At 41.6% G+C, this 27,692-nt stretch overlaps 2 protein-coding genes across 2 annotated transcripts in view; one reads left to right on the top strand and one right to left on the bottom strand.

The window, feature by feature from the left end:
• The window catches only part of GABRR2 (gamma-aminobutyric acid type A receptor subunit rho2), a 441,060-nt gene that overhangs the window by 128,641 nt on the left and 284,727 nt on the right, over positions 1-27,692 (bottom strand). The window lies entirely within an intron of this gene.
• On the top strand, positions 1,121-27,692 carry LOC147707820 (uncharacterized). The gene is made up of 13 exons (XM_086925097.1): positions 1,121-1,132; positions 1,849-1,975; positions 7,721-7,918; positions 8,929-9,047; positions 11,676-11,747; positions 14,254-14,638; positions 15,010-15,102; positions 20,864-21,015; positions 22,223-22,291; positions 22,732-22,797; positions 25,940-26,028; positions 26,221-26,329; positions 27,540-27,692. The coding sequence occupies exons 1-13, from the start codon at positions 1,121-1,123 to the stop codon at positions 27,690-27,692; spliced, it is 1,644 nt and encodes a 547-aa protein (XP_086781223.1).

Raw genomic sequence — 27,692 nt, 5'->3', positions numbered from 1 at the left:
TTCCTGCAGACTTGTAGGAGGATTGAGATTTTGAAGGTCCCTGCCATGAGCCACTGTGCCAAAAACACACTTTGAGTAGAAGCGTTTTATAGACAGTTGTGCCTTTTTGGAGCTATTTGAACTTGTTCAGTAATATGCATAATTCAATACCTACAGTATTGGTAATGTAAAATGACTGTCACCAACACAGGACAACATTCTGCATATGCCATCTCCCATAACATAGTGCACAATTTCTTCACCTACGTTCAACAACGTTTTGTATACATTGCCGCATTAAAATTAACTCTGAAAACGACTGCTAAGCTCGTCAACCGGGATAGGGTCTATGTTTAATTTTGTCTCAATGTGTGCTTGATTTCATCCCCCATCTCAAGTATTTTTGCATGTTGAGCTGCCGCGTCAATATAGTCTATCTTGTCACGCCCTCTTTGAACTGTGTATGCCCTTTTTAGTATCAACGATAAATTTTTCTTTCAACTTGGCCATCGTAGAGCCCACTTAGGTGGGGAGTTACACTTTCTAATCTTTGACCGTTCTCGTGCTTTCTGTTCATTGTCAGCGTGTAACCGCCAATTCGAGATGTTTAGAAATTCTCATATCCATACATGCTTTATACCTTATGGTCTGTAGTCTATAACTAATAAATTTTGATTGAGATTTCATCAGGGTTTTAACACATCTTCTACGGATCTGCAGAATGATCAATCCTCTCCTTGGAGCCATCCCCTGCCTCACTCACCAGTTAGGTCGGAGTTCGTGGGCACGCGTCCATATACCCTGTAGGTAGAGTTTTGGTATATTCACATGTTACTGACAGATCATCAATTTGGGATGATGTGGTTCATGCATACTGTACATCCTTAACATCTTTCTTTCAGTGCTGCAAATCATTGTTATCTACACCTTACTCTTCAATGTCCTTCCTTTTCGTGTCAAAGTGATTGTTTGAGGGCAGAGCTGAAGGATGGTGGTTCAAACCACTAAAAATGTATGCACATGTATCCTGGTATTTTTGGTACTGGTACAAAAGCTTGTTTTTTTTTCTCGCAACGGGTGTTAACATTTGTGACACTGCCTTGATGTTGGAGGTGTCCATATTTTGGCCGAAGAAGTAATCATGATTGGTTTGGTAAGTTACCTCTTCCTACTCAGTAATACTCATTAAAGTCATCCCTAAATCTTGGTTACAAATGAAGGTCTCAAGGCAGAAAGTTGATAATGTAGGTGTCTATGCTATATGTTATATCAGATACCCTTAGTTTACTTTTCATGTTTTATCCCTATCATTATGTTCAAATAATATTAATTATGGTGTACTCCATGCTGGGCTTCTTCATTTAGTTTAGAAAATCAATAGTATTACCTGTCTCACACTTGTCAACTTCAATGTAGGGCCTCTCTAGCTTGTCAACTAGAGTTTAGAGCACTAATGTAAAGAAAAAACTAAAACCTGCGTGTTTTCAAAAAATTAAAGTTAGGGATTGCATTTGAAAATCCATGATGTTCACTTGAAGTCTCGTTGAGTTGCATTTAAAGGCTTACTTTGCATACGTTTTTACTGGCACTTTGCTGTATTGACATGCCGTGCTAAAATCAGTGAAAAATCTATTACAATGAGAGTTAGGAAAAGGTGCAGGTTAACGTTTTTTTTACATTTGTTTGTCATCTACGGGTGTGCTTGCCAATCTAAAAATGAGGATCCATTTTGAATTTTTTTTTCGATACCGTTTGGTTTGAAACAAAGTCCACAAAGGTATGTGTAGTTGATACCAATGTGATTAGTGAAAAATAGTTTACTGCTATCTATGATGTTATTCTTACTTTTACTTTTTCAAATTTCTTTAGGTAGTAATGGATGTCAAAAGATACAAAGAGCTTCTCGATTATCTGCGCAGTAATGTTTATCCTCAAGGTTTCACGAAAATCCAGAAGGAGGGCTTACGTAAACTTTCTAAAAAATACTCCATACAAGGTAATTTTTTTTTTCGGAACAGGTTTTATTAATTAATTAGGCAAGGGATAATTACAGTTTTCCACAATCAGGAAGGCACTGTCAAGTAGCAAAGCACATTTCAATATTCATACAACCCAATCAATTGAAGGGAAAAAAGAAAAAGAAAAGGGAAAAAGCACCCCTACCACCCCCAACCACCCCAACTACCCAGTGTCCCATCTACCCATCCTTAAACCCACCCTAACCCAATGCACGTGATCACAACAGCTCCATCAATTGATCATATAACAGCAATCATCGAGTGTCACTCTAGGCCTGGAGGTCCTCTACTGCAGGCAAGCCATCGTCCGGGACAGCCGGAGGCTCCAGATTCAAACCCCTGTAACCTTCCCACCGTTTCCAGATTTTAAAGTGTTTCCGTGGGCATCCTCTGGCCTCAAACACGGGTCGCTCCAATCCCATAAAGTATTCAAGACCTGCCTTCCAGGCCCCCAGTGGAGGAGCCTGGCCACTCTTCCAAGCCCTCGCCAGGTCCCGCTTAGCCACCTCCAGACCCAACAGCAGAAGGTGACGTTTGTAGATATTCCAGCCTACATTCTCCAAAACGTGCTGAAGCGCAACCGGGGGAGATCCCACCCCAGCACCTCCGACAGACAGCTCCAAACCCCGTTCCAGAACCTGGTCAGACCAACACAAGACCACACCGTGTGCAACAGCGTACCTCTCTCAGTCCCACAATGCAGGCACTCTGGGGATGCAATCAGGCCCGCCCTCCACAATCTCTCCCGGGTATAGTATGCCCTGTGCAGATATTTAAACTGGATCAATCGGAGACGTACTGCGATTGCAGTCCCACGTGGGGACTCCAAGGCCTCCCTCCAATCGTCCTCATCTAGGGGGCCAACATCTTTTTCCCAGGAGTCCTTGAGCGGGAGCAAAGAAGCGGAGCAATGATTGACTAGAGTTTGATAAATTCGGGACACCTTCTTGTCTCCCAGGTCTCCAATAAAGATTTTGGCTTCCACTGGACTGAATTCCGGCAGTTGCTCCAGGCCGGCCAAGCTTGGAGCAAGCACGTGGCGGAATTGTAAGTATTTAAAGAATTGAGATTTGGGCATATGAAATTCCGAGCTAAGGTCCTGGAAGGATTTAAGTGTAGTCCCAGTCAGAACATGTCCAAGGGAAGAGATTCCAATGGAATCCCAGCCCCCAAATCCTGGTAACGAGGACAAAGCGGGAAGTAGTCCGTTCTTCCACAATGGGGTCTCCGCTGTCAATTTACCCCACCATCCCATGCGGCGCAGCGCCTGGCGCCATATCATGAAGACCACTTGTGTGGCTCAAGGCTATTCTTTCCGCAGCCTGGCCGAATACAGTAGTCTGTGGAGCGTGGTGTCGCCCATCAACGAGCGCTCGAGGGCATATGCAGGGTCTCCTCTATCTCCGTACCACCATTCGTTAAGAACTAATAGGTGGGAGGCCTGATAGTAGGATAAGAGATCCAATGTGGCCAGCCCTCCACAGTAAGTGGACAGGAAGCATGCTCGCAGTGCCACTCTGGACTGCGCCCCCTGCCCATTGAAAGTGGTCCAGCACTGAGTTGGCCCGACGAAACCACTGTCGGTCTATCTTATGTGTGTTGTTCTGTAATTGGTAACACATGCGCGGGAGTGCGACCATTTTGAAAATCTCAGACCTTACAAAGATTGTAAGAGGCATCCGGGACCACGTCTTGATGTCTGCTTGAACCTTCTCCCACACCGGCAACACGTTGCGTTCACACGCTATGTCGGCGGACTCGGACAGGAAGACTCCCAGATATTTCAGTCCCCCAGCTGCCACCTGTAATGCCGACGCCCAGGGGTAGACACAGGAACCCCGCCCAGTACCCAAATGGTGGACTTACGTGGATTGAGGAAGAGCCCCGACACCTTGCCGAATATGCGCATAATCTCCAAGATACGGGGGCCGGACCGGTTGAGGTCTGTAAGAAAGAAGAGGACATTATCCGCATAGAGTGCAATTCTATTGGAGAGTTCCCCATTCCACACAAAGCCGCAGAGCTGTGCATCAATACGCACCCAAGAAGCCAGGGGCTCCATGGCCAACGCAAAGAGGTAAGGGGACAATGGGCACCGTTGCCGGGTCCCCCGGCTAACCGAGAATCTCTCCAAGATCGCCCCGGACACCCGCACAAAAGCAGTTAAATCAGTGTACAGTAGTTTGACATAGGAAATAAACACCTTGCCTAGGTTAAGGCGTGGTAGGAGGGCAAATAGGTAGGTCCAGCTGACCGAGTCGAATGCCCTATCTATGTCCGCTAGCAAGAAGGCCGCCCGCTCCCCAGAAGCCCTTATGGCGTCGATGGCCGTCTGCCCTCGCCTGATGTTGTGCCTTGTCGCCCTATGCGGCATGAAGCCCGCTTGATCCGGATGTACCAGGTCAGCCACGTATGGGAGGAGGCGATTAGCCAGTGCTTTTGCCAGTAATTTGGCCTCAAAGTTGAGTAGGGATATGGGGCGATACGATTCGTGACAGTCCTGGGGCCTACCGGGCTTCTGAAAGACCACAACTTCGGCGTGGCGCCAGTCTGCTGGCATGCAACCCCGTTCCCTCGCCAACTCCAGCCCTTCCCTATAATGGGACCCCAATTGAAGATGAAACTTTTTATAAAATTCACAGGGAAAGCCACTTGGTCCAGGCGCCTTCCCCGTGTTGAGTTGCCCCAAAGCCTCACCCAGCTCCTCTGCTGTGAGGGGAAGGTCCAGGGATTTCCTTGTGTCATCGGAAACAGCCCGGGGGGGGGGGGGGGGGGATATCCGCAATAAATTTGTCAATTGCATCAGGCGGGAGGCAGTCCCGTTGAGCATATTTGTCTGCGTAATAGTGGGCAAAACTTGCCACCAGAGCAGCTGGGTCCGTAATAGAAACTCCTTCCCCGTCCGTGACACCCGGCAATGTAACTTGTTGCATGACGTGTTGACATAACCTATGGAGCATAGTACGGGACTTAGCTCCCCACTGATACACCCTGCTGCGCGTGGCCAGCCATGCCTGCCCAGCCTCGTCCATCAAAATAGATGCGTAAGACTGTTGTGCCTGCAGGACCAACCGAACCGCCACCCTGTCCCCCTCTCTCTCACACCGCTGTTCTAGGCGTTCAACCTGCGCCGCCGCCGCAATAGCCTCCCGACGACGGGCGGGCGCTCACAACGCTATGTCTACGCCTCTCAGTGTAGGCTTCATAGCCTCCCAGACCGACGCTGTGTCGACATCCCCGACCAGATTCTCCTGCCAGTAACGGGCAATCGCGCCGCGCATGTGTTGAACATAGTCTGCCTGTTGAAGATGCCAAGAGGACATCCTCCATCGGAACGGCTGACGCTTCCTATGTAACTCTATCTGTACTGCGACAGGAGAATGGTCGGACAGTCCCCTAGGCAAAATTTTGGCTTCTCTTACTCTGTCAAGCAATGCTCCCGGCATGAAAATATAATCCAGTCGAGAAAAGGAGCCATGCACAGCAGATACATACGTATATTCTCTCACCGTGGCATGCATATGTCTTCAGACATCCACCCAGCCCAGTCCTTGAACCACCGCACTCAGTCTGGTATGGACAGCCGCCACCACCGTGCCTTGCAGCCTCTTACGGTCCATGCAGACAACCATGACATCGTTCCAGTAACCTCCCAGCACAGCCAGGGATTCCGGGACGTTCGCCCACACTTCAAACAGCCGCTCAGCCAGGGACCACTGCAGCGGGGGTGGAGCATACACACTCCAAAAAACCACTGGTTCAGCACCAATCATACCCTTAATTAAAACGTAGCGGCCCTGCGGGTCCAGCCATTGTCGCTCATGAATGTAGGCCAGTCTGCGGTGAACCAGAATAGCAACTCCCCTCGAACCCCTGGAGAACTCGGCATGAAATACCTGTTGGTAACCCTCTGCAGGCTTAGCACCTTTGTCCCCATCATGTGCGTCTCTTGCAACATCAAAACATCTGCAGCCTTCCGCTTACCCCATCGTAAGACGGCTCCCCTCTTAATTTTGTCCACCATCCCCCTGACATTCCAGCTTAATATTCTCATAGACTCCCTAGGGAGTCCCAAAGGCGGTAAATCAACCATAGTCAAGTTGGAAATGACCCAGAGGACCACAGCACCCAGTCCAGACACTCCCCTCAAGTAATGGTACGGCATTAGGAATCACGTGCAAACCCTCCTGACCACCCCAGATCCCCTCCCTACCTTCCCCCAACACCCCCTCCCCAACATACCAACCCCTGTAGCCCACCCCCCACCCCTACGCTCCACGGAACTCTGAAGCATCTGTCGTGGCATGGGGAACCTCAGGCCCAAAACAGAGCGCCCAAGGCCAACCATACCAATGGATCCCAACTATTCCCTCAAACGATGAACCTTCCCCTCAGGGCCACCCCCCACCCGTGGGGGATTAGGCAGCCCCATAAGCCCAGCACCCCGATCCCACACCACCACCCCCCTTCAGCATTAGCCTATGACATCGCAGCAATTTGGCGGCAATGTCACAAGCCAGGGTAGGCCCCGGCCATTATCCATGGCGTGCCGCGGCACTATGCGCCCAATGAACAGATGACCAGGTAGTCACAACCCATCCTCGAGCCCTCCCCTCGGTGAGTCCTCAAAATACGTATAAGCACGCACACTCAAGAGTTCAATTTTCTTTTCCAGACTGGCGGTTACTTTTCTGTCCATCTATGTACCACCCGGCCTCCAGTCCGATACTTTTAGAGATTTAAGTGGCGTGTTCCTGACACTACCAGTTGGGATATTGGTGCTGGGGTGATATTTGAATGCTGTACTTGATGGGTGGTTAGATCGCTATCCGCCACGGGCTATCCCTGCAGTGCAGAGGTGGCTTCATGATTTGCTTAAAACAATTGGGTTGGCAGATATTTGCAGATTATGCAATTTGCATCTGAAATATTTTATTCTTGTTTCTGCTGCACATAATAGTATGTCCAGGTTAGACTACATACTCGTACCGACTGCTTTTCCGGGAAAAATTGAATAAGGATGATACCTCTGCAGAGGCATTTCAGACCATTCTCCGGTGTGGTTAAGTGTTGAGGTAGGGCAGCCAGAGGTGGAAAGAGTACCTCCTATCGAGGCGTGGCACCTAAAAGACCAGTCCTCTAGTAAGGAGATACTCTTGATTTCATAGCGTTATTTCCTAGAAAACGTAGGCACGGTTCATTCGGCACAGTTGTTGTGGGAGGCGTACAAAGTGGTTCCAGAGGGGTGAGGTCCTTTGCTTAGTTGCAGGTTACAAAATGTAACGCCAGTCTGAACTGACCAGGTATGTAGGCGGCAGTGATAATGTTAGAGAAGCGTGTAGCTAGATCTGCTGAAACGGGCGCTCAACACTCGCTGAAGTTACAACAAGAGGAATATCAAAACCTCTCCTTGGAGTGAGCAATTTCCCATGATCTTGCCCTGCAAAGTCGTGTTTATGAACATAGGGACAAGGCCGGCAAGCTGATGGCTTTGTTGGAACGTGGGGAGTGGGCCTCTATGTTAGTCCCGGAGATAGAGAGGCCATGCTCTGATAGGTTCACTGACCTGCAGCCAGTGGTGGAAGCATTTTCTGTCTATTTACAGGAAGTGTATGCCTCGGTTGGGGGATTCACGGAAGCTGACAATGGTGAACTTTTCAAGGATATTGGCATGGAGAGTCTTTCACAAGACAATATGAATTATCCACACTCCTCTTTCACAGATGCTGAAGTTGCACATGTGATCAGAGGCATAAAATCTTGGAAGGCAATGGGTCTAAATGGGATCCCGATAGAGCTGTACAAATTAAATGCCCATAACATCCTTCCATTTAGTCGTTCAATGTTTCTTGAAAGTAGGGAGTTAGGACAGCTTCCATATGATCAGCGAGTGGCGAATATAGTGGTCATTCACAAGACAGGTAAGATTAAGACTGCTCCTTCCTCATATATGCCCATTTCTCTTCTCAATGCTGATCCGAAGATTTTCTCAAAACTGCTTGACACCAGGATGGTCAAGGTCATAACAACCATGATATATCCTGACCAATCCGTCTTTATGCCATGTCAAAACAAAGCCCTGAATCTATGAAGACTACTTGGGATCTTCGGCGGCTCCCCACAGGTATTGGAGCCAGATGTCATGGCCAAATTAGGCTTTGTGCCGGGGTTTATCGGATTGGTGAGATTAATCTATTCCACTCCCTTCGCCAGGGTGGTACTCACGAATTGTAATTCTGCAGATTTTTCCCTTGATAGAGTAACACAACAGTGTTGTCCGCTGTCCCCGCTCCTCTTTGCGCTAGCGCTGGAGCCTCTCGCGGCCTGGGTCAGGTGGGACTGGTCAATACGTGGCTTGCGGTGGACGCCTGACTGGGAGGATAACATTTTACAGTATGCGTATGACATCCAGTTATACCTCACCAACTCCAGAGCTTCCTTAAGTAATTTTTTCAATGTCCTGACTATATTTGGCACATATTCCGGTTTTGCCATTAAGTGGTCAAAGTCGGCATTGTTTACGTTGTCAGGAGCTCCGCCTGTGATTCCGCAATCGTGTCCCAAAAAGGTTGAGCTGGTGGGATTCACCTACCTTGGTATATATGTGTACCTAGACCCAAAGATGAGTTACGCTAATAATCTGAAGCCCACCTTGAATCGATTTTGTAAGGATGTCGAATCATCTCTCTCTTTTCGCTTGGGGAAGCGGTATTATTTAAGATTCTGGCCTTACCACGGTTCCTATTAATGCTCAAAAACAAAATCTATCCTGTTCCACTGTCCTATTTGAAAGAGTTTGAGACACTTCAGCAACAGCTAGTCTTGGACAGTAGGCCATGTATAGCCTTTAACAAATTAACTCTCCTGTGGTTCGATGGGGGCATAGGTCTACCACACTTGATGAAATATTATTGTGCCTCACACCTTGCAGCTGTTAACCACATGCTCTACGGACCCCCCGGGGACCCAGGCTACGCTATGGATCTTGGGCAGGCACCAGGTGTTGACATTCTTAAAGCCTCATATGCCAGATCCGGGAGATTCACATTGGTAGGCCCGACAGCACATGCTCTGCATGTTTGGCACGCGGCTACCAAAATTCTAGGATGGGAGGGAAAATTGACCTGGGCCAACCCAACTATTCTGTTCATAGAAGCTTTGGAACTTGGGGCAGACTAAAGGATTTGCTAAGTGGGACTTTATCAGAATCATCCACATTAAGGATATATGGGGCAAAGACGCTGTGTTGACGTTTGAATGTTTACAGAAGCAATACAGTTTGAATGCTGCGGATCACTTTCAGTACAGGGCGGTTAGACACGCTGTCCTTCCTCACGTGCCCGGAGGAGCAGAGTTTCTGGAGGCTTCTCCTCTTACGGACACTGTGTGCCCAATGGTCACGTGCCAGAGAAGACTAGCTCCTTGATCTATAGGAAGCTTTTAAATAATATGGATTATGCCTTGTGAAGTAGTAGGACAGCGTGGGTAGCAGATGCACTTGAGTTGGCCGATGAGGACAGGGTATAGTGCCTCTTTTCCCCCGAAAGTGGTCACAATTCAGCTGAGACTCGTAGTGGTGCAGCTTAAGATTTTACATCAGTCATATATCACGGGACCTGGGCTAGTACACATGGGATGGGCGATGAGCGGTGATTGCAGGACTAGCTGTGGAGAGCTCGACACTTGTATGCATATTGTGTGGCACTGTGAAGATATACATGCCTGACTTGGCGGCAATACATGACAAACTTAAAGAGTTTTTGGGGGAGGGGATACGACTGGCGGCCCGTAAGCGTCTGTTGAATGTATGGTAACACACATATTTGAATCGATATTTGAAACAATGGGTGACATTGCCATACATGGTTGCGAAGTGAAACATTGCTCAGCTGTGGGGACCAACTCAACCACCCCGGATTACCATATGTGCTGAGGCATTACACTGGTGTAGCCAGGGGTTGTCCTTTAGAAATCGTGGAAGGTATGGGGAGCACGGAATAGTTATCTTGGCGACATATGTACACCCCCAAGGAGGGAAAGTGAAGTAGAATTACCACAATCCATGTGATCCGAATTTATAGATGATCGTAATTTTTTCAGTTAAACGTACGAGAACTAATGCCTCAACAATGATGTCTATTAAAGTTCACACGAGGCTAATGTTTTTCTTATGTATTAATATAATATAAACTTTTTTTTAAAACTAATATGATTGACCTTATTTAGATGTTCAGCTCGATAAATTCCACCTTGCACAGACTTGGTCGATGGTTCAAAACATATATGCTTGTTGGTCTCTAGGGGGCCATTACAATGCCAAGTAACACTTTCTGATCGCCTTGCATTTTGCTAAATTGGGACTTGTTTTGTGTTAAAGGACACTACATATCTGCACCCTGTGGCTGCCAGCTCTTGGTGCATCATATGTAACCCATTGACCGACAAACACATTTCAGGAACAAAAAAAATAATAATACAAAAAGAAATTTGCATTTTATTTTTTCAAATTAATGAGCTTAAATGCCTGAACTTTTAAATTACATGCAGAATTACTATTGGTCCACATATTCTAAAAGCCCGTTTCAAGCAAGCAAAAATAACCTTTATCTTTAGTTCAAAACTTCCTACATCGTAAGGAGGAGGTCTTCAATTAGACCGACCAGCCAATTAAGATGTGTCCATCAATGCTCCGACCCTTGGTTGGATTTGCTTAGTGTTGCATTGTAATCAGCTCTATTGTAATCATACCCTATGGAGCTGTTTGTTAAGAAGTTATTATTATTTTTTTGCTTAAAGACAGCTACATTGTGTCAATTGCTTGTATAACAGTGCATTCTAACAAAGAACCGTTTTCGAAGTAAGGATAATGAGAATCTCCTTTCACATCAATTATTCATTTTATTATACATATTTTTAATGTTATGTACAGATACTCTATAAAAAGTGTTATTTGTTTTATATTTTACATGTAAACTAACATTGTGCTTTGTACATTATTTTAAAAATAGAAGGAAGTTTGTTCTACAATGGTAAGGGAAAAAACACAAAAGTTGTAGTTGGTGCTGAAGCTTCAAAAGACATTTTTTTTGAATTTCATTCTTCGCTGATTGGAGGCCATAGTGGGATAAACAAAACAAAGAAAAGTATTTCCAGCAGATTTTATTGGCCCAATATGTCAGTTGATATTGAACAATGGGTGAGTTTTGAATTTTATATTCATTACCAACTTACTATTTTAAAATCAAAATGTTTACTATAATTACGTTTCATAACCCATTAACATTTAATTAATTTTCAAATGAAAAATATATAAAATACTATTGATTTTTTTTCTTGAAAATAAGGGTTTGTTGACACATCCATGAATGTAATACATATTGAGTAATGTAAATGCATATTGAGTGTACAGTACTGCCTCAAATTGTAATTTGAAGTACTTGACTTTTGAGCAACCTTAATTTCAAAACAATCTCTTTAACAAATGAATTTGTTGTACTGGTTTTAGTAAATGAAGTCGTCCAAAACAAGAGAGACTGGCACTAGAATTTGGAGGGTTTCATAATTATAGCAACAACATGTTAATTTTTTATAGGACTTTATACTAATTTGTAGTGGTACTGTGTCTTTTGAGTGACCACAAGTGCATTGGTAATTTCACGCCTTTTATTTGTTTGTTAGATAAAGGAATGTGATACCTGTCAAAAAGAACAACCTGCACTCAAGATTTGTCCAGAGTTGAAACCAATTAAAGTATGTAGTAGATGTAGTATATCCCTTATTTTTTAAATTGGAAAGTATACCGTTCTGATGCTAAGATTTTGATTGTCTACTTTAAAGGATTAATACTTCAGATAAACTTTGAAATGTTTTCAATAAAAAAGAAAACATTTCTTTTATTTAAAATGTTTTAAAATGTTTAAATTACCAGGTTGAAGAAGTTTGGGAACTGATAGGAGTGGATTTGATGGGACCCTTACCCACCACCCCTACCGGATACAAATACATTCTCACGGCCACTGATTATTTTTCGAAATGGGTGGAGGCGTTTCCACTGAAATCAAAGAGTGCAGCCGAGGTCGCTTCAAAACTACTTACAATTTACTTACGCCATGGAAGTCCAAAAAGGGTTCATTCAGACCAAGGGCGTGAATTTGTAAATGGAGTGAGTATACTATGCAAACTGTTAAAACACATTAAGCAATTTTAAATTTAACAAAATTTGTCTTACATATGCATAGGACATTTTTTCCCAAAAAAAAGGATTAATAATAAGGTATTTTTGACTACTTCATTTAAAATTTGTACAGTTTAAATGTCTTGAATGAAAGTTATCTGGTGCATTGATTATGAATGCCACAAAAGGTCAAAATAGGTGAAGTAAAATTGTAATTTTTGAAAATGTCAATTTTACTTAATAATTTTTAAATTGATAAATTATAATTGCATTATTCCACCTTATGTGTCAAAAAGCTTTGCAACTGTATGAAAATACAAGGTGCCTATCAATTGCTAATCATTCATAAATGTTAAGCAAATTTTACTTGAATTGATAATAATTATTGTTGGTTTCTTATTAACTATCCTTTGCTATTTTTTACATTTAAAGTATAACATGCTTGTTTCCTTAATTAAACCGAAAGGTTAAAATCCAAAACAAATAAAAGCAAAAAGGTAAGTTTCTTGTTATATTGCTGTTTACATATTTATTTACAAAATTGGATGTTAAAAATTTTTCTTAATTACATGTCTTGACCTGTTTCTCTACTTTTGCTTTCAAAGTTGTGTAACACTTCTTTCTAAAATACAAATAATTTCTATGGAATTGCTTCAGACATTATATGGCTAATTCAAATATTTGGAAATCAAATATATATTTATATTTTACTTTCAGCTTAATTCAGAGTTATCAAAAATATTAAACATACGACGCTCAGTGAGTGCACCATATCACCCACAGACAAATGGGTTAGATGAACGTACTAATGCTAACATAAAAAGGTAAAATTTTTAAGAATTATTTCTTTATACTCATAGTTTTTACTATCGCCAGTATATATGGGTAGAATTCGCAATGGCTTACAAAAAAATAAGACTGCATGTGTTTAAAAAAAACAATCAAAGCACAAGTCTAAAAGGCAATATCAATATTGATTGTGAACGAATAGCATGAAAATTGCATATGAAATTGCTCTGTCTGTTTCCATCATTTAATTTCATTGATTTTCACTCCCTATGAAAAGACTATCAGACTGTACCTTACTTCATCCATATGATGTCACCTTGCCTCTTGTCCAATCACATTGGGTCCCGGGGGCACCAACGTCAATGAACTGTGTTGCACTCAAGATACAAGAACGTGTGAAGATGTATTTTACTGTATAGTGTCTCAATTTTCAACCAGAAGCACTTTCTATAAAACAGTCTTTGTGATTGCTGTTAAAGTCTGACAGATTTTAATGATGGCAGCAGGACTGCGGCTCCTTGTCACTCTATCATAAATCATCATTGGTGCATGTTCGACAAGAGTACGACCAGCAACTAAACACCGACCTTGATTAAAAACATTTTGTAAATGAAATACAAACCTTCAATATTACATTACATTAATGATTGTGAAATGTAATTTAGGGAAAACTTAAGTTAATACCTTTAGATAGTGTCCATTACAATTATTCTTTGTGGTTTTTTTATTTTTCAGCACATTGTCTAAATATGTCAACGAACATCAAAACGATTGGGATTTGTTTTTGGACCATGCCTTGTTTGCATTAAGATCGAAGCCGCATTCCACAACTAAAGTTTCCCCATTTAAACTAATGTATGGCCGTGAAGCCAGGTTTCCAAGTGAGGTTACAGATGATCTGGTATGAATAAATGATTTTGTTTTGATGAATAATAATATTTAATCTATTCAAAAAATATTTATGAGTTATTTCCGCTATCTTTGTTTAAATCTGTTGGTATCTTGTTCATAGTTATAGGTACTTGCTTGTTAATGTAAATGTTTTCACAACTATTCATGAATATTTAACAATTTCATTTGTGCATTACAATAATATGGTTTTAGAAAACAATCATTAGCATATAGGTTTGATTTCAATTTTTTTACATGCAAGTATTTCATTTTGTATGTAGATGCTTAATTTGCCGGATGTAGATTATTCAAGTCTTAAGTTAGTGATAAATTCTTCAAAATCGTTCATACATCATGATTACAATGTAAAATAGCCTTTGAGTGTAATCTTTCCTTTAATAGCTTGAATTTATACTACCAACGGAAGACGAATATCCGGACATCATTGACCAAAAGGAAAAAGAAAGAGCAGATTTGCAGAAGAAGACCAAACAAATAATTGAGCTCGCACAGGAAAAACAAAAAGAAAAATTTAAAAAGCGAGTTACACAAAAATATAAGCCTTGTACATTTACACAAGGACAGTTAGTTCTACTGAAAAATTCCAGGCAGAGTACAAGGAAAGGAGGTGTCTTGGAACATAAATTTACTGGACCATATACAATTTCAGAAATTAAAGGGAAACGTGTACGGTTGCTTAATGCTTGCAAAATTGCTTTGCGTACAACACACAATGTGGACATGTTGAGGCCGTACAACTCGAGCGACAGCAGCAAATCAATGAAAGGTATGTTTTTTGTATTTCAATGTAAATAATTTGCAAACGATTTCAAATTATATACCATCACCCTGAGCAAAGTGCACCATACTTGTTAATAAGATAGTAAGTTAGCCAAGACCTCGCTAAATTAAGTTTCTAAAAAAAAACATTTTTTTCAAATTAGATTAGATTACATAATTGATTTTTGAAAAATAAAATTGATTGTAAGAAATGATGATTTGGGTTTGAAAGATCAAGGCTTTTTTTATATACTGAGTTGTTATTAACGGAAAGAAAGCTCTCTTTTTATGGTTAGTATTTGGTAAATGAGTCGCACTGTATGATAAAATGTATATCTTTGTTAGTATCTTTGTCCAAATAACAAATTTACTTTCCAGAAACCATGATTACTCAGGAATCAAATCCAATTGACACTCTTTCCGACGAAAATGAGGATTTAGAAGAAATAAAACCAAGTATAATGATTGCGGGTGAGTTTAATTTATAAAATAATAAGATTTAAATTCAGTACTTTGCATTGTTTGACAAAAATTCAAAAGCCAAGTTTTAAAGTTGTTTTCTCAAGCTTGTTGGTTATAATTTCTATACATTACTAATTATATATCATACTAAGTTAAGATTTGATTATTGGGAGAAAAAAATTTTTTGGGGCCATTCAGAAATGTAGTTAAAATACATATTCAAGGTAGCGGTTTTGCATCGGGGAACTTTCAAATCAAGTTTGATTATGCATCTCACGGATCGCTTACTGGAACCTGTGTTGATGGTCAGCCCAGCTCCATGTGACAATGATCAGCTTTCTTAACCCTCACAATGACCCCCAGAGACACTATACCTAAGGCTAGCTTTTTTGCACTTTACAAAAACTGTATTTAACTATTTATGATGTTAAATATTAGATATTTTAAAAGATTTATTCAGTTCCTAACACACTGGCCAATTTACAAGAAATGTCTACATTTCCCCTCGAGCCTCCCCCCCTCGTCTATGGAGACTCAATCTTTCAAGTGCAATTTTCTGTTCCTTATCCACTGACATTAATCTGGATAGCCTCTTGACTCATAGACAGATTTCATCTGAATGGAGCACCAGTCCACCTCTTTACAAAAATTTTAGACATGTGGAGATGCCGAGCCCTTCCAGGCTGCATCAAAGTTTCTTGCGGACACTAAGATAGCTGTCCATAGAAGAAACAGTCAGTACGTGAAGCATCCATCAAAACCACCATCATCCCCCCAAGAATTGAAATACAAGTATGCGGAACAACCAAGCACAATCTCGTGCTTACTTTAACCACATACAATATTTTTTGTTCGTCAAACATGACCGTATTTTGAGAGTATGGTCAAATGGTTACACCTCTCAACGTGGACATATTTGCGCCTGGGGGTAAGATGTGTGCAAACTACCTGATAAATTTGAATTATTTGTGGCATTGCATATATATTTAGAACTTTGGTAGCCATCAATGCATCCCTTTAAACTTTTTCCTCCAAACGGCATATCAATCAAACAAAGCAATAGTTCTTGGATTAGGAATAAAGCACAACTATTCAACTGGAATACTTTAAAACGCTGGGCAATGAATGTACTTGTAGGTTCCACTCCATAATAGTTGCACTATGTTGAATAGGCAGTGTACCTTTCCAAGAAGGGCATCTGCATTGTAATTCTATTTTAACATTGATTGTTTCCCAGCCCAGGGTCCCACATAAGGAGGTCTGTGTGGTGGAGTGTGGTGAATTGAGCCCCATAGAGCAAAGCTCTTCGGTCTGTTAGAAGACAATCTTTTCTTGCTCCATCCAGTATGCCTGATCCTAACATATGCCTTTGAACCACTTGTTGATCCCAAGGAGACGTGTGTGGAGATAGTACAGGAAGGTGGTTGTTATCTACATTCTCCCAACACAAGAGTCGCAGTTATAACTTTGTATGGGCCAGCCGGGGTCGTCTTATCCATGAGAAATCTCGCCTAGGCTGAGCTTTTCTATCCAGTTTACTGGTAATTTCGAGGAGTAGTAGGCACAGTACTTTTGTCTGGGAGCTTGTGAGACACCGTGGATGTGTGCTGCACACAGGCCCGGCTTATACCCATGCTCACTGGATCTGTGGCGGCCTCAGTCTTGCTTCTGTGTCTTTTAATGAGCCGCACGACATGTGTTAAACAATTGAGCCCCAACTGCTAGCCCAAGGTCCCTCTGTTTATAGATGGCGGTGGGTCGGCCACATTGGTGTCCTAGGTGCGAGATCTCTGATGCCACTGCTCCTTCGATGGATTGTTGGTGAAAGAGGCCAGGGCCAGCACCGTACTCGGGATAATTCTCTAGGCTGCTGTGTCTTGCCCCTCTATGTCCGGCCTCCAGAAGGCACTAAACACGTCGCCTGTGGTTCTAGCCACCAACGCCGCAGTCAAGGCGCTTCTACTCTGTGTTATTCTCTACTCTAGGCCACCGCTGCAGATGTGTGGGCAGGCCTCACAATGTTCGTATCTATCAGGAAGAGTTGCTTTAAGAATCGTGCCTCCAATGGCAATCATCCTGTTCCCAAAAGGTCTTCTTTTTTTCAACTTTAGTCGTGGTGTTAGTTATTGTGCGGATTTATGAACTTATTGATGGGGAACCTCTTGGTTGTCCTGGAGCTCCTCGAGGCAGCCAACATATTACTCGGATTCAAGCTGCGCCACCCTTATTATATATTTATTTTAATTTAAATTAAATATAGTAATGTGGTTGATATTTTGCTTGGTTTAAAATTTGGTTTTATTTCAAGTGGAATATTAAATTAGACCTCTAAAAAATTTCCATACTGATTCACATCTTCAACTTGAAATTCTAAGCCTTCAGTTTTTTAACAATGTAATAACTTATTACGTTATAAAATATCAATTACAAATGTAGGAATTCATTATTTTTGGCAACAATATTTATGTCCTAATATTAGCAAAAAGTCAATATTTGTGTTGTAGAAATTCTTTTCACAAATGATACACAGGGCAAGTGGGTGACTAGACAGGAAAGGTCCAACTTTCCATTATTAACACTACAGGCATTAACCATTTGCAATTTTCTTTTACTTATCATTTTTGTATAATTTTGAGATATGGTCTTCACTTTATATAGTACTTGGATCTTCAGTGGCTCCTCCAAACTGTCCCTGAATTGCCATATCCAGGTACAGGATGATTGTAGTGGCCTCCATTTGGGAGAAATTCTTTTCTCTTTTTACATCTGTCGGTTTTTGAGCCCAATGCATAAAATAAAGTCGAACTGTGGACTCATTAGCTCAAAACGAGTGGTTCAGTTGTTCGTGAATAAGCATAGCTCTGCTATTGTTCCTGAAGTAACTTGCCATTCAGCACTCAAGTATGATGTAGAACTCCCATTAATTGATTAATTGTGGGTTTCTAACGTGCTCAAATCGACTCCCGAAGGAGTATATCTGCGCAATAGACCGCTGGGGAACCCATCCTGGCTTTCCCTGTGAAATGGTCCCTACTGGCTATCTCCAAGGTGAAACCAGGCATCCCCGGCGTATGTGGGGGTCCGTTTTGGAGATGAGGCAAGCTAATGCCCAGAGTTGCCGAGTTAGATCCCTGGGTAGAGTAGGCACCGAGGTGACAATTATCGAGTCCAATTACCCTGGAACACGACCCTGCCGCGTCAGAAATTGAACTATGGTCCCGGGCCGTCCTCTGATCCGGGGTCTGCCGCCTCTAACCAGTGAGCCACACCACTCCACTGCATTTGGGTTAATAAACTGAAGGAGGAGTGTACAGTGATCTTATACTCCTGGTGCCACCATCTGGAGCTCAGTAACTGTTCTATAATATGTGCCAGGCATGAAGATGAAGTCAATTTGAGAATGGATATAGTGTACATCTCATGTGTGTGAAAAATGTAGTTTTATGGCTTATCATGTGCGCCAGGCGTTGCATAGCAAAATCTGTAAGTTGTATACAATAAAGTGTATTAATTGAGGGTGTTTTAACATGGGCATCTCTAGGGTGTTCTTCAAAAGGGTTATATTCTACCACAATATATCACTGTGCCTGGGGGAGGGCTTTGGACTTCGAATTTGCCAGTTAAGGTGGGGGGGGGTGGAGGGCATATAAAAAATTGGAGTTTACATTGATGTACTCAAGTGTTAATTTGATTGTAACAAAATGCACCTTAGGATCACTTGTACATTGTACCAGTGTATAGTAGAGTTAGAGCCGCAGAAGATTCGACAATCATGCAAGACCCTCTACACAACATATATAGTGCCATCTTCTGAACAAAAACATTTAGACATATCCCTAAGCATAGAAAACATGAACCTCTAAGAAATTTCTGCAGATATCCTGCAGTAGAAATATAGCTTCCCGTTGCCTGTTCACTCAATCAGCCCAGTACATGCCCCTGAGTGGCCATTCGGAGGCATATTGTTAATTGCAGGCCGATCCCTCTCGAGCACCGCTTGGCTGGCCCCACCCAGGTGAAAGAGGGTGACATAACTTGAGGATGGGCTCCATTGCTTCTCCAAAGTGCACACTTTTGGCCTTGGAAGCATGATATAGTGGCCTTTTTCAACGGACATTCTATATCTGGACTGTCTTATGTGTCCATTAGGATGGCAGGCGGATTGCACCCGCCAGGCTGGCAGTAGCCACCGCCACCGCCAGCCTATCGGGGGTGCAATCCGCCCGCCATCCCCACCTAAATAACCAATGACATATGTGTATGGCGGGAGGGACCGCGGCGGACGGAAAGAGTGCTGCTTTTGTGCTTCGGTCGCCCTGCCGCCGGGGCGGAAAACATTTAATATGGTGGCGGTGTCTATTACACTCGGCCAGCCAATATTAGCATTGGCCAAAACAGATTCCTTTCTGGGGCGATAACGCCATGGAAAGCCATGAGGGCTTCACTTTGGGGGCCCCATGAGATCCCAGTTGTGAAGGACAGGTGGGTGGTGCACAAGGGGGGTACCTGTGGTACCCCCCTGCATTTGCATTAACAAAGCGGCAGGCACCGTGCGGTGTCTGCTGCTTTGTTAATGTAAATGCTAAAAATGCAGTATGCGCCCGCCACAGTGGCTGGCACATCCTATTCCCCCCCACGGACCCCCTCCCTTATAGCATGCGGTCCCAAACACCGATAGGATGGCGGGCAGACTAAGTCCACCCACCATCCTGAAGGCCCCCCAAGTGTTGTTACTGGGTCATGGCAACAGCATGTGTAGGCGCACCTCCATTTCAATTCCCAAATTGTGTAATTTGCGCTACTAAAGAATCAGGTAAATAACGTATATCATAGTTGTCCGCTGTAATCTTAAAGTCCAATTACGGTGTTTGTGTTATAAAGAAAACCACCTGTTTTTAATTTTAGCTTGGCCACTTATCTTGTTTGTATGTTATCTTCTTAAATTAATGTTGAATTTAAATTACAATATTATAATAGATTAGATGATGTCCATTTTTCTTTTCAAAAGGTCTATATAATAATTAAGGTAATTTATTTTCTTGTTTCATAAAAGTGCTGCTGGATTTTAATCAAAATAAAATTGCTAAATTTGTGCAACCAACCACCCCAAGGTCAGCTGATGGAAGCCTGCAATTAGGATGTGCTTGTCCACTGTTCCTTTTGCAAACGTTAATTTTTTAATGTGATTTGTTGCTGAAAGCTGAAACTACACGCAGCTCTGTCTAAAAAGAATAAATTTAAAACTTAAACAACATCTCTGAACTAAGGGGCGGGAGAATATGTTGAAAAATGCGATTAGTTACATTGGAAAGTGAACCTGCTTGCCTCCATAAATAATGTTGTCTTTCAAACAACAAAGAAACCTCTGAAAGACCATCACAGATTATCTTTTTTAAAAAAAACTCATAATGACGAATAATGAAACACCATTTTGTGTGTCTTAATGTCGGCAAGTAATCATCTTGACCCACTACTTTTAGCCTCGAACCGCCTACATTTTGACTATGCGGTCACATTGAAAGCCTACCATGTTGTTGAAGCAGCCGCCAACAAGGGGTTGGTGAATTTAAACCCCACATTGTAATAATGTTTGAATAATATAAAGCCATTTTTTTAGGTTAACAATAGTTGTACTCTAGATAACTTCATACACATTAAATTTAATATATATCATGTTGGTTACTTTTTTTATTTTACTTAAAGTATTCAATGTAGTGTTTGATTCTTGGAAATAGTTTTGAAATAATGTTTTTCGCTTATGTATCCACAGAGTTAAAAAAACATGCATCTAAAGAGGTTGAAAAAGTTTTAGCTGTGTGGCGTAAGCCATTAACTGGACGTTTGGAAGCAATAGTCTCAAAATTTAATTTGTATGATATGTCATTTCATTCACTAAAATCGGCCCAATGGATAGTCGATGAGGTTGGTCTCTATATCATTTATACATAGTGCATGTCAAAAGAAAATTAACAAACAATTAGTTATCCTTTTAAACAAAATTAAACAATATCTAGCCAATATATGTTTGAAATAAGATAATATCAATTGAGCCTCATAACGAGTTTAAATGTGAATTTCTTTTGATATTTGTTTTTTGTGTGTAATTTTGTTAATAAATATAAACTTTTTCAAAAAACTGTACAAATTCCTTTTTGTGTTTATGGATAACATGTGTTTTTGATGATACATACGTAAAGAATGCTTACAAACAATTATAAATGTTTCCATAATGTATAAATGTCTATTAAGTACTCATAAGCATAACTTAAATGGCATTTAATTAATAATTAATTGGTTTATTTAAATGAGTATTCGCCAAAAAAGAGATACTGAAAAAAGAATTAAATTGAATAAAAAAGTGAACTTGCAATACAGAAGTTAATGTATGTTTTTTGGTTGTCTCAAATATTACTACACTTAATTTGGTTTTATCACTACCTTACATTTTATGGTAATAAAAACATAAAATACAAATGCTCTAAAGATAACTGCTTAAATTAATGGCTTAATTAACATTTAAAGTAATGCAATGGCAGTTGGTGCTCTAATGTGCGCCACTGGCCATACCCGCCACTGTTACCTGCATGTTTAAAATTGATTTGTTTTCTTGCAATCATCGCGTAATTACCCGGATGTTTACTCTTCCAAAACTAATAGTTATTTTAAAAAAAAACATATTGAGAATTAACTACAAACGTTTCCTGCACTGCTATGACTGAAAATTAAATTCTGTTTATGAACAAATGCGCCTGCCGGTATCATTGAACACATTTTCACCCCCTTGTCTGCATCCAAATTTGAAGAATGTTCAAGTGTCCCTGTAAGCACCATTTGTTTTCCTCTCGCCACACACGTATTTTCCTTTGACTGTACTGGCTGTGCCGCTGGTGTGGTGGATGCTACACCAGCACTGATAACCTTTAGCAAATCTGCTTGAAACAAATCACTTGTGGACTATTGTTTGTAATTTTATTCTAAATATATTTCTTAGGTAATCGACGCGTACCTTGCCACTTTATGTCTGTCAAGGCCCAATGTACGTATAGTTTCACCTATTTAGAATAATCACACTAATTACAAAGCATTTTGTATTTATATGTTTAATGGTGTCATTTTATTTAAACTTTAGTGTTTGGCACTTTCTGCAACAGTTTCATCATCTATATTCATGGGGCAATATCGTTCGTCTGTGTTTCGGGTAAATATAGCAATTTTTTATTGGACATTTTCACAGTTTTATGGTGTAAAATTTGGAATTGTAGTTATTAAAACCTTCCATGCTCATGAGAAGCTCAGCTCGTCATGCTGTACACTGCTTGTGTGCTCATGACGAGCTGAGCTCGTCATGAACAATAGGATTCATGGATCTGCAGCACAGAGGAGGAATCTCTGCAGCATTCATGTGTTTAAGGAGTGTCTATGAGGAATGGAAATAGGAAATTTAAATTTTTTTGAAAATAGGCAGCATTTAACATGTCTGCATGCTTTGAACCTATGTCCTTGACATAAAAACATATAAGTTTTCCTTGAAGAATAACATTTTTGAAAAATGAAACGCTTTAAAATAATCTTGGTATACTAAGTATCTAATTCAAGAGACAAGCTAAGTTATTCATTACAATATTTTATTATGTGCAGGTAGATTATGAGACTAAGGAAACTGTTCTGTGTCCAACGAATACTGGAGGTCATTGGATTCTTTTAGTAAGTGCAACATATTGTTCTATTATTTAAGCGCCAGAGTTTTTTACTTTATTGACGACAAATTAAAGAGGTTTTGTAATTGTAATAGAGTCCTTGTAGGGAAGTAGAATCTGCTTCCAGGGTCACACCGACTCTTTGCTGGTCTTATTAAGTACTTATGACAGTTGTAATTGATTTCCAGCTATTTAAAAAGTAAGAGTCTGTGCTACGTCCACCGATTTGACAAGGTGAGTACTTATATACACTTAAGAGTGGCTACTGTGGTACAAATGTAAACTTAAAACATGAAATAGAACCAAAGTACCCAGCGCATAGTCAACCTGTGGGTTTATAAAATTTTTGAAGCATGTGATATGCCAGCCTTTAAGAAAACTCTACAATATCGTTAAGAAACCTGCAATTATAGCATGTATAAGCTCATGCAAGCAACAGTTACGGAAGATAAATGTTTCTCTATTCCTAAGTTCAACATGCTTAAAATGTTAAAATCAGCCATAACGCTGGTATTGTTGTTATCATAATTGTGCTGCTTTTTCTGTCGCTGTATTTTGTGGTTTTTGGTTTCCCTTTGTCCCCCCTGCCACTGCTCCCCCACCCGTTTTTCATACTATAATCCCTTCCCCCGCCCATTGGCCGCCACGCTCCCGCCTCCCAGCTGCTCCTTCCTCACAGCTGCTCCTCCCTCCCACTTAGCCTCTTATGGAGCAAGCCGTGTGTAAGCGCAGCGGACGCGCACAGCGGCAAGCCCATCCACGCCTGGACCGCACACAGCGCCAAGACCCCTGGCCCTCGACGATGCCAGCCCACCCGACGGACTTACGACGACGCCACCCTCCACGCACTCAATGCCGGCCGGAACCCCGCCTGCCACCAAGCCACCCTGATACGCACCAATAGACCATTCACCTGCCTAGACTGCAAATTCACCTGCCTCCGAACCCGCACCACTGAAGAACCCTACCAGCATACCTGGCAGCAAGAAAACCTCGTGGTTCACCAACGAACCTCAAATATTCAAAGAAAACATGCCCTCGAGAAAGCCTGGCGCCGCGACCAGACAACAGAAAACATGACAGCCCTCAAGAACGCCACCCGCAAACACCACCAGCTGATCAGCAACACCAAAGGGACAACATTCAATAACGACTGGACAACAACACCCACAACAGCAAGGAACTTTTGAGCATCGTTAAAGAGCTCTTCAAGCCCAGCGCCTGCAACAACGACATCACACCCTCGCAAGACCTCTGCGACTCACTCGCCTCGTTCTTTCACCGCAAGATCGCTTACATACACATCAGTTTCGGTGAACAGACCACGCACCCAGCCACCGAACCAGCGCCCCCCACCACCACCCTCAGCACCTGGACCTCGGTCAGCACCAAAGACACCACCCACATGATGAACACCATCCCCAACCGTCCCCTGTACACACCACATCTTCAACAAAGAAGACTCCATCATCGCACCACAACTCCGGGACATCATTAACAGCTCCTCGCATCCGCCACCTTCCCGGAGAGCTGGAAACATGCCAAGGTCAGCGCCCTCCTGAAGAAACCCACCGCGGACCCCAATGTTCCTCGAGAACTTCCTCCCCATCTCGCTCCTCACTTTGCCTGCAAAAGTAATTGAGAAGACCGCCAACAAGCAACTCTCCGCCTTCCTTGAGACTAAGATCCCTCGACCCCTCGCAGTCCGGCTTCCGAGCACACCACAGCCCGAGACCACACTTGTCGCAGCTACCGACAAAATCAGGTCCCTGCTCTACAACGGGGAAATAGCTGCCATCATCCTTCTGGACCACTCAGCAGCCTTCGACACCGTATGCCACCGCACCCTGATACGGGGCCTCATCCTGTTTCAACACCCTACGCATGCTCCGAAAGATCTTCCGGTGGATCCACCAATACCAGGAAGACGGTCACCCAGGCCCTCGTTACCAGCCAACTGGACTACTGGGACACCCTCTACGCTGGAACCACATACAAACTCCAGAAAAGACTCCAGCGCATACAGAACACTTCTGCACGACTCATTCTGGACATCCCTCATCACAGCCACATCTCTGCCAATCTGAAAGACCTTCACTGGCTCCCCATCAGCAAGTGGATTACGTTCGCACTCCTTACCCACGCACACAAGGCCCCGCACGACATGTGCCCCAAATACCTCAACAGCCGCCTCACATTCTACACACCCACCCGCCAGCTCCGATCCGCCAGCCTCGCTCTCGCCACAGTCCAACGAATTCACAAAGCCACCGACGGAGGAAGATCCTTCTCCTACCTGGCAGCAAAGACATGGAACTCCCTCCCCACCCCTCTACGGCTGACCCAGGACCATCTATCCTTCAGGGAACAACTCAAGACCTGGCTGTTCGAGCAGTAGCTACTCCCCTCCCTCCCAGGGCCTTGAGACCCTAGCGGGTGAGTAGGGCTCTCTACAAATGTATTTGATTGATTGATTGATTGTTAGCAGGCCTTTGACTCCTAAAGTCGGGTTGTTCTGTTCTACATTTATGCATGATAGAACTTGAGACTTAAGAACAGAAAGCATAAGTAGTCCATTTGTCCGTCATGGTAAGATAAACATTCATTAGTTTATATACTGTGACCTTTCCTCATTATGGTTTTAACAAATAAAAACTGGCTATAACAAACCCTGTCATGCTTTAGATGCAACATGTTTGAACCATACATTCTGACATGTAAAATTTTTGTGGGATGTATCATTAAATGCACAATTAAGGAGTGCTCCAACACCTAACCCTTCCAAAACAGTTGGGCTGATGCCGTAGTAGAATCTTGTATATCCCCAAAAAAAATAGTTTCATTACTGTTTTTTAGTGTACCGGCATTACACCACTATTGATATCATTTAAAAATTAATTTTAAAAATTAAATATTGAAACATTTAATATTAATTGCAGGATTAGACAGAAGGAATATTTTGAAGCTGTGCATGGCGACTTGCGTGATAATATCGTTGTCAATTTCAATTTTTGTAATGAAATTAATTCAAAAGATTTGTCAAAAACTCTATTGGTAGAAACAGATTTTTAAAAGTCCAACTTACATGTCTTTATTATCTTTGTTTTGCTAATGGTGTTTTTCACATGAAATGTACTTAATTTCCACAGATATTGAAACCTCTAACAAAGAAAATTGTAGTGTATGATTCTCTAACAGCCAATCTTCAGAGCTACAAAAAATTCTTGAATAATTGGAGGTACCTTTTCAGAATAATCTTTATATTATGTTTTTATCCAGTCTGAAGATTGCTAACATAATAACTACCAAAAATTGACTTTTTTTAAAAATTGTATCATTATTTGAAACAATGGTTTTTACTGGTTTATTATTCATTTAGTAAGATAGGCCAGCGGTAATTTTTAAAATATCGATTCATATGTCTCCAAAGGGCATTCCTTAAGGCTGTGAAGCGTCCAGATGAACATTTATGGGAATTGGTGAAACAATCTACTCCCAAGCAGAAAGACACTTACAATTGCGGTGTTTTCTGCATGATGGTAATTTATTTTCCCAAACAGTATATACAAAGAGTTGTGTTAAATTTTTACAAAAAAAATTCTTTCTGTGATATAAATGATTTTACTCAGTAATTATCTTTAATAGTAAGTTGGGTTTTAAGTAAGCAAAATATTGTGGGAGAAGAAGACTGAAAAGATTACAAAAAGGTTTCATGTTAAAACACATTGATGCCTTTTAAGATGACGTTTTAAATGACATTAACACCTTCAACATTGCATAAATAGAAGTATGATTTGGTTGTTTGACCCTGAATATTTTCAATTGTAACTTGTTTTTATGATCCCAACAGAATGTGCATAATATTAAACGCAGAATTTAAAGGTAACTTGGGTGGTGGCTGAAGGAATGTAGAGCTGTGCACATGAAAAAAACGGCATATCTTTATATGTTCGGAGTTCTTTATCCCGTGTTTCTGCTGTCGTAAATTTAATATTAAATCACTTGTTTGGAAGAAAAAGTAAACATTGACAAAAGTGTAAATTTACATTTGTGAATGTTGCCTAAAGTTTTTTTTCCCCGAAATAACATTGAAAGTATTTGTTCTCTTGTCATTTTTAAGTAGGCTGCAAAATGAAAAAAACTTGACCGATTGGATTGTGAGCAGCAGTTAAATTAAGTAAGCGTGTCATTTACTTGACAGGCTTGATGGTGTTTTTTCTATCTGGCGTGGATGTAGCGGTGCCTTGCTACATGTTGCATGTGATGTCTTTGGGCCACCGCATGTGCCCTCGAAATTCACAATGCGGTGGGCCTGGGGGAGATCCAGTCCTTCTATTGTTCACAAAAGTAAATTTTCAATTTCCCATTAATTGTGGGCTGATCAATGTCAAAGAGTTGGCGAATTCCAGAAACGTAATCAGAATGTTTTTGCAAGGCGGTATGCTCAAAGTTTCAAAGATTTAAACGCTCACCACCGCACATACAATGTCAAAGAGCCCATTGGAGTCTGAGCAGTATTCCCGCTTGTCTTTCAACCAGACCACTAGTATTGTAACAACGCAGTCTAGATTAAGAGCACTGATGTAGTTTGGTAGAACTCTAATGAGCTATTGGCAGTTTTTCCAAACAAAATCATATTAACACAATTATTTAGTTACCCACAATATTTTTAAATATGATAATTTTCATACAATTAACATTGTACTCTAGAATTACTTATGATAGTATAAATTTCATATGTCTTCTTAGTTTGCAGATCACTACCTGAGTCAGCAGTCACTAGCAGACATTTCCCTAAATCCACAAATTATGGAAGATTTTAGAATGAAAATCGCTGTGGATTTAATGTGTTCATCAGGTTGTAGTTTAACATTTTTTGTCCTTGTTTTGAAATTCGGTTAA

This window comes from Lissotriton vulgaris, chromosome 6, assembly GCF_964263255.1.
Source record: "Lissotriton vulgaris chromosome 6, aLisVul1.2, whole genome shotgun sequence".
Classification (NCBI taxonomy): domain Eukaryota; kingdom Metazoa; phylum Chordata; class Amphibia; order Caudata; family Salamandridae; genus Lissotriton; species Lissotriton vulgaris.
The sequence above is the reverse complement of the archived record's forward strand: the minus strand, read 5'-3'. Positions and strand labels throughout refer to the sequence as shown.